Below are 12732 nucleotides of genomic sequence, written 5' to 3'. Positions count from 1 at the left end.
ATTATCTTCAAAGTGGGGCTTTTGGCTTGATTTTTACCAACTAAAAATGTCATAGGAAACTGTAGTTTGCTCATAAAAGCTCTCTCCATAACTTAAGTACAACAAATTGGTCCTGTTGGAACAACCTTCTATATCCTTCCCAAGTGTCCTCAGATATGAGCCACAGAATGTTACACATACTGTACTGCATGTTATTTTACAAAATTTATTACATTTTAAAAGCAAGAATTTCCATCATTTTCAGCTGGGTCAAGACTGAACTCTGTACTAAACTCTGTACTTAAAAGAACAATCTTTATTTAAATGATGAAGAAAACAGAAGACTGAACAGAAATACAAAGCAACTTCCACATGAAAAAGACCAAGTGTGTATGTGTTTTTGAAAAGTGAGAGCTGGGTAAAAAGGCATTGACATTTACAGAAAGGAGATCCGGATAATCAGGACAAATTCCATTATGAGATTTCTGATGTGATGCAATCCAAAGGCTGCCAGTAGCAATTCATGAGTGACTCATAGAGCTCCTCACTGCGCTCCATGTACTGCTTGTTCAGTGACTCCACGTCCACTGGGGGGTTTGGCTCTGGAGGAAAACACCAAAGGTTAATTAGCACAAACATATTTAACAAGGCACACTCAACACCAAGTCTAGTCTTTCTTGCGACTAATTTGTATTCCAGAAATACCCTTAAAATATACTTCAAACAGAAAGGAAGCTACTGAAGAAAAACTCAGATGTTTAACCTTGCTGTGACCTTGACCCTAACATTCAACCACTTGTTCTTGAAATGTCGTGCTAAGGAGAATCTTGGACAGACACACGGACGGATAGATGGGCCAATTGCAAAAATTGTAGCCAGCCCAAAAAGTGGGCCTTGAATTCCTGAAAATGAATGTGTAAATAACATCTCTGTAATGGTAAACAGGAAGGAAGCTACTGAAGAAAAACTATTTTGGACATTTGACCTTGCTGTGACCTTGGTCCTCTTTGGATCCTTTCCAGAATCTAATCGGGTCATCTGCTGGTTACAGTGATGGGATGGATTAGTGCAATGCATTAACAACCTACTTGTCCCCAAAACACACCTGTATTGAACAAAACTGGACCCAAAAAAGCACCACTGCTAGCATTTGTATCAACACTTCCATGACTAGATCTTTAGCTAGCTTTCTCCTGCCCCACCTTTAAAATGTAATTTAAAATGTAATTTCTCAGCTTTTGCACAATTGCGGTGCTTAGTTCTTCCTGACGCTGCTCCTGTCTGTACTGAGCTGTGCTTTTTACCTGAGCTGTAGTTTTACACACTGATCTGGTCTTAGGGGTTATTTTAGGCTATATTCAAACTCCAAGTCAGAGTCCTCAGTTCCAATTTACTGCGCATATCTGGTTTCTGCATGCTCATTCCTCAAGTGACGTATGTTCAGATCTAATCAAGTACATGCAAAACCTCACAGAGCTTCTATTCTATTCATTTTCATCACTAAGATCAAACTCACATAAGTGTGTAAATTTGAGAGCAGCATTTCAACAACTGAAAAATGCTTGATTTGCAGTACAATCAAGATCAATATTAATCAATCATTATACCAAGTACAGTAAGTTGCACAAGTAATACAAGTAGAAATAACTGACAATCATAGCCTTCTTGCACACACACAACCCTTGTATTTAAATATAGGCTAGGAAATTTGTAAATTTGAATAGGGATGCACAGCCGTGTTTATTAGCACATTATCCCTACAGTTGCCTAACAGGCACATGCATGTACAAAAAGCACAGTGAAGTGCTGCTTGGGGCTGAGTGCCTGGATAAAGAGCCGTGTGCAGATGAACCACATGTCACGGTGCGGTGTTTGGAGTTATTGTATAGTTACATTAAAATATGCCAGACCCAATTTTATTCACTTTAGTAGTCTGCTTTTCAGTGTGTGATTTCTTTCAGCGTTGTGACTGAATGAACGATTTGTTTATTTCAGTCAGATTCTGACATTTCTCAGAAGCAGCCGGGGCTTTTTATGAGGCTCAGCCCTATATGACTCCAGCACAATCACAGAGCTTTAAGAGGTCTATAAAGTTTTAAATAATTTGGCTGATCAAGTTCTGATATGAATACAAATCTCACTATAGAGTGAGTTCACATAAATAGTTTCAGTTGTAGCTGAAGTACTTCATTTCCTTCATCAGCTTCTTTTGAGGGGAAAAAAATACTAATTGTCTATATTAACCTTCATGATATCATTAATGCAAAAGAAACTATTGAATATTGCACTCATTTGAATCATCCATCCACAACTTTCATTTTGTGCTTATCTTTTATGCCAAAACCTTATTTTATTTATTTTCTCTCCTCTAGTTCTTCTTGAATGACTAAATTCTCTGCTTTTTATTACTTCACTAAGAGCACCTGCAAAAATAGATCGGGTATCAGTACATTTTTGATAGTCACAAAACACTTGTCTAAGATACCTTACCTTCATTCTCCTCCTCAACCTCTTCAGTGGCATCTTGGGACTGCTACACAAAAATGAAATAAAGATTAAACTAAGTAGGGTTTAAAAAGGATACATTCAAGTAAATGGTGTGGGGTAGTAGGATGAGAGCTGTGAAACTGTTGCTGAAGTTGAACTTTGAAGGTTAAATTTTTATCAATTGTGTGCAGCAGAGCAGATGGTATTTGGGCACCACTGCATGATACCACTGCACCCTTCAGATTTCTGGCAACGTCTACCAGCATTACACATCACATGAAAAGCTGATGGTAATCATAAAATGTGAAAATGCAGTGGGTTTTGTGCAGCTGGTCTCTGTCCAGGGGGTGGTGCTGCATCTGATCCAACTCCTCCTATAAGCCTAACCTTAACCCACACAGCACAAAACACCACACTTAACTGAGCTGGATCAGGTCCAACTCCACCCCACCTAATTTTTGTTCTACAGTGAGGAGTGCTTGCATAGATATGTGAATAAACAGTAGCTAGATGGCGATTATTACCTGGATACCTTGTGTGCATACATTTGGCTGTGGTGGTTTCTAGTTTCTAAATCCCTCTAAGGCCGAAAGAGGTTTGTGCCAACCATACATGGTGCAGTTCATTAACCAGATTGGCAGTGTGAGAGCCTCCTCCCTAGCCTAGGTGTCTAACTGCCAGACTTTCCTCACACAGGGGTGTATAGCTGCAGATTGGAGTGATCGTTCCAATTCAAGCAACAAAACGACTAATGAATTGCCTGTACTCGCCTTACACATGGTACTGTCATAATACCTCACTAGGATGTCATCAGTACATCTTCTTTCAGTGTTTAGGGAGCATATGTCTGGTGAAACCATCAGTGACATGATGCAAGCGTCAGCTGCAGGCATGCAGCATAAAGCTTTTATGTTTTAGTCCATCATGCTTTCTGAGGCACATGCCAGAAAGCTTGGGCACGGTATGGCAGACGGTCCAAAACCTCCTTTAATACACTCAATATGGTCTTTACACTGCAGTACAGTGAAATCCTTCGTGACTGCTGCCGTGTGTTAGTGCTATGGGCTGCATGCCAACATCCAGTCCAGTCTGGGCCGTCATGGCTGTCACAGACTGTATGGAGCCTGCCAGCGGTCTAGGACATTTAGGATGGTGCTGAAGCCAGACTTGAGTATCGCCATTCAGAACTCCATGAAGAGACAAGATTATTCTATTTAATAGGAGTCTATTGCGTGCTTTTGAGGACAGACTGCCTGAAGCTCTGACTGTAGTCACAAGCTGTACATAGCTCCTAGGGGCACATGAGGTCTGCCGTGTGCATGGCAAAAAAAATACTATGTTATTCAGTCATTTTGTGACTTTGTTGAAGGTAATGGAATAAATGCGAGTGTGCACAAGATGGTATCCAGGTCATATTGACCATCCCTGTCGGTTAGGAGGGGTGAAATAGAACTGTAGTTACATGTGATTACCTATATTAACTGTAATGGCTTTACACATACATGCATAAACAGCTGCTTACCTCTGTGGTTGTCTGCATGTCAGGGGGCATGGGGGGCATTCCCATTGGCGGAGGGGGTCCCATCATCCCATGAGGAACAGGAGGGGGCATTGCATACGGATTATAGCCGTAGTTGTAGCTGCTATACTGATCATAACCCCAGTGTTGGTAGTAATTGTTGTAGGGCTGCTGATAGTACTGCTGCTGGTAATTGCTATTATAGTTGTGACTCTGGTTGTGGTAGCTGTTTGATTTGTTGCTGTAAGGTAAATTGAGGACAGTTTTAGTAAAACGCTTGCTAACATTCACATTCCCAGCTTTTGGCAGACACACTTATCTAGACAGACTTATAGAAATGCACTACTCATCATGCTAGAACAAACAGGCCAGGTTAGCATTTACATGTATATGTATACCCTTTAAATATTGCACCAAATACAAAGGTCCAAACCCTCTCTAGCAAGAACACTGACCGTGAACGTGATGCATCAAGCTAGTCTTTATAAATGATCACAGAAGTCGTGTGACAGCTGTTCAAGCTAACAGCTGGCAGGTCACTCCCTTTAAAAACATGTTTACCTTTTGTTGACTGCGATACTGATTCTGATGGCTTTGCCCCCCAGACCTGTAGCATTCTGAAACTCCTCCAGGGCTTTCTTCTGCTCGCTTTCATCACCAAACTTCACAAACCCGTAGCCCCTGCGTCATTAAGAACACTGAAGTGTCAGTATTTACTGTTAGACTTTCTACACTTTGAACCATGCAGCAATATATACATATTTCAAAGTTTTCAAAGAATGGTAAAACAATTTGAAATTAATTTGACGGTAGAACTTTTCTTTTACTTTTAACATGAAGTAGCATCACTTCATTTGTGAGCTGCTCTTGCTTATCCTATATGGGAAAAACGATAGTTTTAGCAGATGTAACAAAGGCAAATCACATCCATGTATAGTGTGGCCCCTTTTTGGGAAAGCAGGATAAATATTAAGCAAAACAATTGGCTCAAAATTCACAACAGTCCTGGCAACAAGTTTCTCTTAAAGAAAAAAAAAAGAAAAGAAGAAAAAAAAAAAAAAAAAAAAAAGAGTAAGAGTCAGAAACAGAAACAGACAAGTAATGTGTTCATACTTAGAATTTCCGTAGGGATCAGTGACAACTTTGGCTCCTTTGCATGAAGGGTATTTTTTCAGAAAGAACTGATGTAGCTGATAATCATCAACTTCTGATGTCAGGTCTCCAACAAAGACAGAAAATTCAGGCCTGAGAAACAGGAAAGAAATCAGTACAACATATTGTGGAAGGTGAGGAGTTTTGCACTCAAGTAAAAATCATTAATAACCATTTAGTCAGTTTAATTTGAGTCAGCTATGTATTACAGATGTGTAGCACTTAAACATCAGGCACATGAATAAATGCTGACTCACCCAGGCTCAGGCCTTTTCCCATATGTTGCATAGTTCAGCTTGAACTTTCTGGGCTAGAAATAAAATAATAGTACAATCATTAAAATACAGAAAATAAACTCTGAAAGGAAGGACCTATTTCTCTGCAAAGTAGAGAAAAGTAACATACATATATGATTACATACCTCCATCACTCAGTACAGGCTTTATCCATTCGTTCCTAACACTGACCAGTTTATTCACCAGCTTCAAACAAAGTCATTATATAAACAGCCTCAACCACCTTGATTCGAAAAGAAATTAAGCTCTGTGACTTGATCACTAATACATGGAATCGCATTCGAAAACACCACCAGTTAAAAGTTTGGACACATCTGATTAAATGTATGTGTTTCAGATCTTAAAGTAGGAACACTGAAAAGCAGGAATGCTGAGTGCCATTATATTGGCCTAAAACTAATGTTTTATATCCGTGCCTGAAACTGTGATGACTTTTCCCCACATACAGTCAAATAGCACAGTTAGGATCATTATCTTAATCCCATCAGAGGTTTAAGAGAATAAAATGGGGCATCTTACAGGAACAGCTAGCAGCTGGATATCAGACCCCCGAAATTCATTCAGTTTAAAGACTGGAATAATTGAGACTTGTTTTTAACACAAACAATATTAACGCTGATGCGTGATTCATTTCCAAAACAAAATAGTATACTTTAGATTGCTTTTAAACTACCTCGCCACTACCCAAAGCCTTTTTCAAAACTTGGAACTCAAAAAAAAAAAAAAAACAGCCAAGAAATGCAAAGCATGTGAGGGAATGTTTTTAAGACTAATGCACAAGCACTACAGCTATTTCCTCATGAAGCTGCTGAGAAAAGCAAGAGTGCAGAGCTTCACTGAGGCTAACCTGATACATTAACCTGATATATTAACCAAGCTACATTATATGCTGGGTTTTTACTTCAATTCAATTCAATTCAATTTTATTCAATTCAATTTTATTTGTATAGCGCTTTTAACAATGGACATTGTCACAAAGCAGCTTTACAGAAATAAATGGATTCACAAAAATATATTGTAAATATTTAAATTTATCACTGTGAATTTACTTCTGTTACACCTTTTGGTAACTGTACTTTTCTCAATTGTTATTCTATTGTTATGCACTGTCATTCTAAAATAAGTCAACTAGTAAAAATTTATATATAAAAAAAAAAAAAATTCTAAAGGTAGGTGTGTCCAGACTTTTGACTGATACTGTCTGCACTTTAAGGTGGGGGCCGAGAATCTATAATCTATAATGAATCCATATTAAAACAGACAAAATGGTTAAATAATAATAATAATAATAATAATAATAATAATAATAATAATAATCATGCACATAAAGTTGGTCACTTACAGGATTTGATCCTGGAACGAGCTTGCCATTGAGCCTCTGGACACACCGGTCAACACTGGCTTCATCTGCCAATTCCACAAAACAATATCCCGCAGAGCCTCTACGGGGAATCAACATGATGGAAAAAGCATTAAAAAAGAAAAACGAAGTAAAAAGGCTGACACAGATTTGTTAACAGAATTAACAGAGTTAAGGTCTTACCCTGTTACCCGATGTGTTATAATTTTAACCCCGTAGGCCGTCTCCCCCATAGTGCTGAAAGCCTGCTTGATGAAATTTTCATCCATGTATGGGTCTAACTGTAAAAAACATTATACTCATTAGCTGGAGTTAAGAACTTGTCTTTTCACTCTCAGTCATTTTTTAAATGGCTATATCTGTAATAATAAGTTAACAGCTTAAAATAATTATTTAGGGTCATTGTGTGTTTTGGGACAGTCTTCCCCCCCATTTGGGTATTTGTGTCACTCCATATCAACTCAGCCACAGGTAACTGCACCAAGATTTGCTAAAAACTTTCAGTTCATAAAGTTTGGTATAGAAGATGGACGAATCAAATGTTGTATTGATCTGCCTCTCAGTTTTTAAAATGCGTTGTATTGTATATAACAATGTTAAAGGTGTACTTCTCAGGCAGTCCAACTCATAGCAAGAAGTCCTTCAAAATAGCTGAAAATGCATTGTTTGCAACGAAAAAAGTAATTATGAAGCACTTTCCAGATGCTCATAGAAAGATCAGTATTTTGTAAATAGAAACTTAGACAGACTTAGAGATAGAGATTTAAATATGCTTAAATCACTGAGGCTTCTCCTGCTACTCTGAGCTACTCTGATGTCTCTGTCGCTCCAGTACTTAATGTTAACATTACATGTATATTTGTGAATAAACATTGTGTTTTACATATACACAATCTTGAATCTTTTTCATAATGATGCCAGCTCTGTTAGCAAATGAAATTTGGGCATAGAGTACTAAGATAATAGTTTATGCATGTAAACATTCAGGTCCCTGCCCTCAACACTGGAGTTTATGCTTCTCAAAACTGTCAAAAACAAACCTTAAATACTGAGTGGCAGCTCAGAATCACGGGTGCTTTGCACTTTAAACAAAGACTCTACAGGTAGATATGACAATTTTGGTCATGTCAAGCATTTTTCAGATTTTTAAATTACCTTAATGTATAACATGTCTTCTCTTAAACTGTAGTACTAAAAAAATAGCAAAACTGAAGGCTTTAAGCTCTGCCCACTCAGCACAAACATGTTAGGTCATACATGTGGGATTGTTTTCTATTTTTCCATACATTTCCATTTGTGCGTTAATAGATACATGATTTATTCATTCTAAGATCAATTCAATTTAATGTGATTTCTGTAAGTGTCTTTGTTCACTCATGATCACGCGTGATGCACATGTCTGTTCCTGGGTCATGATGTTTTGTCCTTGCTTATGTTTTACTCCTGTCTTAGCCTTGGGCATTATCTCTATGGTCTAGAGTGTGTCCTTTGCACATGCACATTAGTATTTATTTAAAAAAAAAAAAAAAAACAGCTGTGTCCAACTTTTCTTTAGACTATAGAACGCCCAGGTGACCATCACCCCCACATGTGTTGCTGAACATCCCATTCCAGATTTAGTCGCCCTTTGCAGTTATAATAACCTCCACTCTTCTGGGAAGGCTTTCCACTAGATTTTGGAGCGTGGCTGTGGGGATGTGTGTTCATTCAGCCACAAGAGCATTAGTGAGGTCAGACACTGATGTCGGGTGAGGAGCCCTGGCATGCAGTCAGCATTCCAGTTTATCCCAAAGGTGTTCAGTGGGGTTGAGGTCAGGGCTCTGCAGGACACTCGAGTTCTTCCATATCAACCTTGACACATCGCGTCTCTATGAAGCTCGCTTTATGCACACTATAAGACATGGGTCATATATAGCGGCCATATAGTGTTTACGGCAGTGTGTGTCATTCTGATGTTTGTCCATTTCCTTTACAAACCTTAGAAACCCCACTAACTAGAGTTACACATTAATATACATTGTATTTTTCATCAAAATTAGTTTGTTTTATATATATTTATTTATTTTTCTCTCAAAACTCTCAGGTTCTAGAAGACCTGCATATTTTTACTTTTACATTTCTATCCCTATTTAGAAGAAGAGTTCTCAAAATGTGATTATTTCCGAATTTACTTTAGACTTTAAATAAAAAAAAAAATGACAAACAGTATACCAGTACATGGTATTTTCTTGATTAAATTATAAAGAAAACTGTTCTCTTTCTCTAGAAAGCGACTTCACAGTGAAATAACTTAATTACAAAATGAAAAGTCTAGATTAGCATAATGAAGTGTGCAAATGTGTGCATGTTTAAATTTCAAAAAAAAAAAAAAAAAAAACTTGTAATAATATCAGCAAGCAACTGGGAGATATGGATGATCAGAACTGTAGTTTAAAAGCCCCAAAAGCAGTAATAACGCGATACAGTAGCGAGCTGGAGTCAGACTTCTGAAGAACATGGCTTCTCTGAGTCAGCTGGGCTAACGTTAGCTAAACAAGCCAACGGAGCCAATAAATGGACTAATACTAATGCACTAAATTACACTGTGGTTCATATTTAACTCGCATTTTCAACAGAAATCGTCAGTCGCTGAGTAATACAAACAATAGCTATAGTTTAAAACGCTCTTAAACTAGTTTTAAAACACCTCAATGGCTAGCTCAGTAGCTCTGCTCTATTAGAGTGAGCTGGTTAGCTAAAGTTAGCTAGCTGACTAGCACATGCTGCAAACGCGTAAAAGAAACGTTGTTAATACTTACATCGCCCATCCACAGACTTGTCATTCTGTTAAACATCTTGGCTGGTTGAATGTTACTACTACGATAAAGAAATCGAGATTAAAGAAGCGCATATAATCTGGAAAACACAATCGAGCCAAAACCTTGCCAACCCTACACCGCTTCTTCTTCTTCTTCTTCTTATTTCCGGTTCCGGGGGAGTCGCTGATGCAGAGCCATAGCGCCCCCTGCTGAAGATCAGTTCAGTTCAGCAGTGCTTTATTGTATGAATATTATAAATCACATTGTTAGCAAAGCAAATAGTACAGGCTGAAAAACTCACAGGTAAATATTTGAACATATTATGTATAGTGCACAGTTGGGGTCATAAGTTTACATACGCCTTGCAGAATCTGCAAAATGTTAATAATTTAAAAAAAGATAGCTCATAAACATTGCATTTGTGTTTTTTTTTATTTAGTACTACCCTGAATAAGATATTTACAGTGGTACATGAAAAAATAAGATCTTTCAACAAAATAATATAAATTTACACAGATTAATATCAATTTACACCCCCCCCCCCCCCCCCATCCCAGCTCTTAATGTAGTGTGTTGCCTTCTTGAGAATCACATTGAATGTTTGCACCTTTTGTAAGTTCTCCTGAAAAGGGTCAAAATATGCAGAAAACAAAATAACAGAGGATGTGGAGGATTTTCCTCAAAAACAGCAGGCAGTTTAACTGCTCAGGACAAACAAGGAACTCATGAACAACTATCACAAATTATAAAAGCAGTCATTGATCATCTAGGTAACAACACACAGTATTAAGAATCAAGCGTTTATAAATGTTTGATCTGGTTCATTTGCATAAATTCAGTTATTACTGTGTCTTGTGGACTATATGTAAACATCTGCTATGTGAAATGGCTTATTCAGCCCCCCCCCCAGGAGTTTAGTAATGCAAAGCTTCGTGACTCCAGCCGATCAAATATTTTAAACATGGCCCTGCCATAGGATGTCACCTTTGCTACAAGTTATGTCAAGAAATTTCTGCCCTGCCAGATCTGCCCTGGTAAACTGTAAGTGCTATTATTGTGAAATGGAAGCATCTAGGAGCAACAGCAGCTCAGCCACAAAGCAGTAGACCACACAGACTCACAGAGCATGGCTACGGAGTGCTAAAGCACGTAGTGTGTAACGATCACCTATCCTCTGTTGCATCACTCACTACAGAGTTTCAAACTGCCTCTGGAAGCAACATCAGCACAAGAACTTTGCGTCAAGATCTTCATGAAATGGGTTTCCAATGCCAAGCAGCTGAACACAAGCCTAAGATCACTATGTGCAATGCCATGTGTGGAGTGGTGTGAAGAACACTGTCACTGGACTCTGGAGCAGTGAAAATGTGTTCTCTGGAGTGATGAACCACACTTCTCTATCTGGCAGTCTGATAGATGAATCTGGGTTTGGCAAATGCCAGGAGAACGCTACCCACCGGAATGCATAGTGCCAAGAGTAAAGTCTGGTGGAGGAGGGATGATGGTCTGGGGCTGTTTTTCTGGATTTGGGCTAGACCTGTTTATTCCAGTGAAGGGTAATGTTAATGCATTTTAGACAATTGTATGCTCCCAGCTTTGTGGCAAGAGTCTGGGGAAGGCCCTTTCCTGTTCCAGCATAACTGTGTCCCTGTGCACAATGCGAAGTCCATAAAGACATTGTTTGACAAGTATGGTGTGGAGGAACTCCAGTGGCCTGCACAGAGCCCTGACCTCAAATTCACTGAACACCTTTGGGATGAACTGGAATGTCAATTGTGAGGCAGGCTTTCTTGTTTCTTTCTTGTCTGACCTAGAGACCACTGCATTTCATTTCACAATATTTGCAATATGCAATATTTGCACTTCACCAGGGCAGATGAAACAACATTCACACTAGTGAAAAAAATGTGAAATACAATACACAAACAGCATCGCTCTTCATTAGTGACACAAAAAACATGCCAGTCTACAGAAGTATATGACACCTCTGACGTCAAAGGCACTAGATAAGGTTGGAGTTGTGTAGTTAACATGTCTCTTTAAATGATGCATGGAGATCTGGGGCAGTACCTATGGACTGGCAAACTGGGATGGTGGGCCATGTTTTTAAAAAGGAGACCAGAGGGTCTGTGCCAATTATAGGGAAATCACACTCCTCAGCATTCTGGGAAAAGTTTATTACAGGATTCTGGAGAGGAGACTCTGTCCGACAGTTGAACCTAGGACTTGGAAAAAACAATGCAGGTTCTGTGCAGGCTATGACACAGTGGACCACCTCTTTCCTACTTGCACAGCTTTGCAAGTGGTCATAGGAGTATGCTAATCCAGACTAGAGGTGCTCTGCAGATTTAGAGGAGGGGTATGATCACGTGCCATGCCATTTGTCATGGGAACCACTGCAGGGATACAGGATATCTTGGCTGGTCTCTGTTTGAATGCAGTTAGAGTTGGGTCTGCTTTATTGGTTTTAAGTTAAAACAGTTTGAGCTGAGTGTCAAACTCCATCAAGGGTGTGTGTTGTTTTCATGGACACAAGATGCAGTCAAATTTGAAGAGGTCTCCAGTATGAGGGGGCTAGAGGTAAAATGCCTATTATTTGCCAGGGATGAAAATCAGCAATTCCACATCTGTGGCTGTGGTTCTCTCCCTGTAAAGAGTGGGATGCTCCTTTCAAATGAGGGGAAAACCTTATCCTCTACCTGTGGGGAGAGAATCATACTCACTAGTGATGGAAAAAAAAAAAGTGTGTGTGAGATTGAAAAATGGATCGGGTCAGCGGCAGTAGCATTACAGTCTGTGGTGGTAAAGCAGCAGATCAGTTTCTGGACAAAGCTTTCTGCTTACTGGTTAATCTATGTCCCTAACTTCACCTATAGTCACACACTGTGGGTAATGACAGAATGAATAAGTCAGTAATTAGAACAGCAGAAATGAAGTTCCAAACTTTTGGCCAAGGCAAGTATTTGTGGCCCCCCATGACCAAGGGAAACGTTTGTTGCAGGGGGAGTCCCCCAGGTTAGCCGGAGAGTTCATATGTAGACGGTAGTATGTTATTCATCTGCCAGCAACATTCCATGGTAAGAAAATGGAGAGATACTATTCCCTTACAAACTGTTCATAAAATCATAGTTTCATCTGTAT

At 39.0% G+C, this 12732-nt stretch overlaps 1 protein-coding gene across 1 annotated transcript; it reads right to left on the bottom strand.

Moving 5' to 3' along the window:
- Positions 1–275: 275 nt before the first annotated feature.
- On the bottom strand, positions 276–9769 carry trnau1apb (tRNA selenocysteine 1 associated protein 1b). Its single transcript, XM_026941265.3, has 9 exons — positions 9592–9769; positions 6977–7074; positions 6776–6875; positions 5395–5447; positions 5099–5230; positions 4547–4666; positions 3989–4226; positions 2470–2512; positions 276–581 (listed from the first exon to the last, which is right to left on the bottom strand). The coding sequence occupies exons 1-9, from the start codon at positions 9625–9627 to the stop codon at positions 454–456; spliced, it is 948 nt and encodes a 315-aa protein (XP_026797066.1). The 5' UTR covers positions 9628–9769; the 3' UTR covers positions 276–453.
- Positions 9770–12732: the final 2963 nt, after the last annotated feature.

Source organism: Pangasianodon hypophthalmus, chromosome 21 (genome assembly GCF_027358585.1).
Source record: "Pangasianodon hypophthalmus isolate fPanHyp1 chromosome 21, fPanHyp1.pri, whole genome shotgun sequence".
NCBI classification, from domain to species: domain Eukaryota; kingdom Metazoa; phylum Chordata; class Actinopteri; order Siluriformes; family Pangasiidae; genus Pangasianodon; species Pangasianodon hypophthalmus.
The sequence above is the reverse complement of the archived record's forward strand: the minus strand, read 5'-3'. Positions and strand labels throughout refer to the sequence as shown.

What these genes read in the sequence shown, in the direction of transcription:
- trnau1apb (XM_026941265.3), bottom strand. Translation starts at nt 9,627, where the DNA reads ATGTTTAACAGAATGACAAGTCTGTGGATGGGCGAT. An exon ending in CAAGTCTGTGGATGGGCGAT is followed by an intron (nt 7,075 to 9,591) that starts GTAAGTATTAAC and finishes TGTTTTTTACAG; the next exon opens with TTAGACCCATACATGGATGA. An exon ending in GGTTGAGGAGGAGAATGAAG is followed by an intron (nt 582 to 2,469) that starts GTAAGGTATCTT and finishes GTTTTCCTCCAG; the next exon opens with AGCCAAACCCCCCAGTGGAC.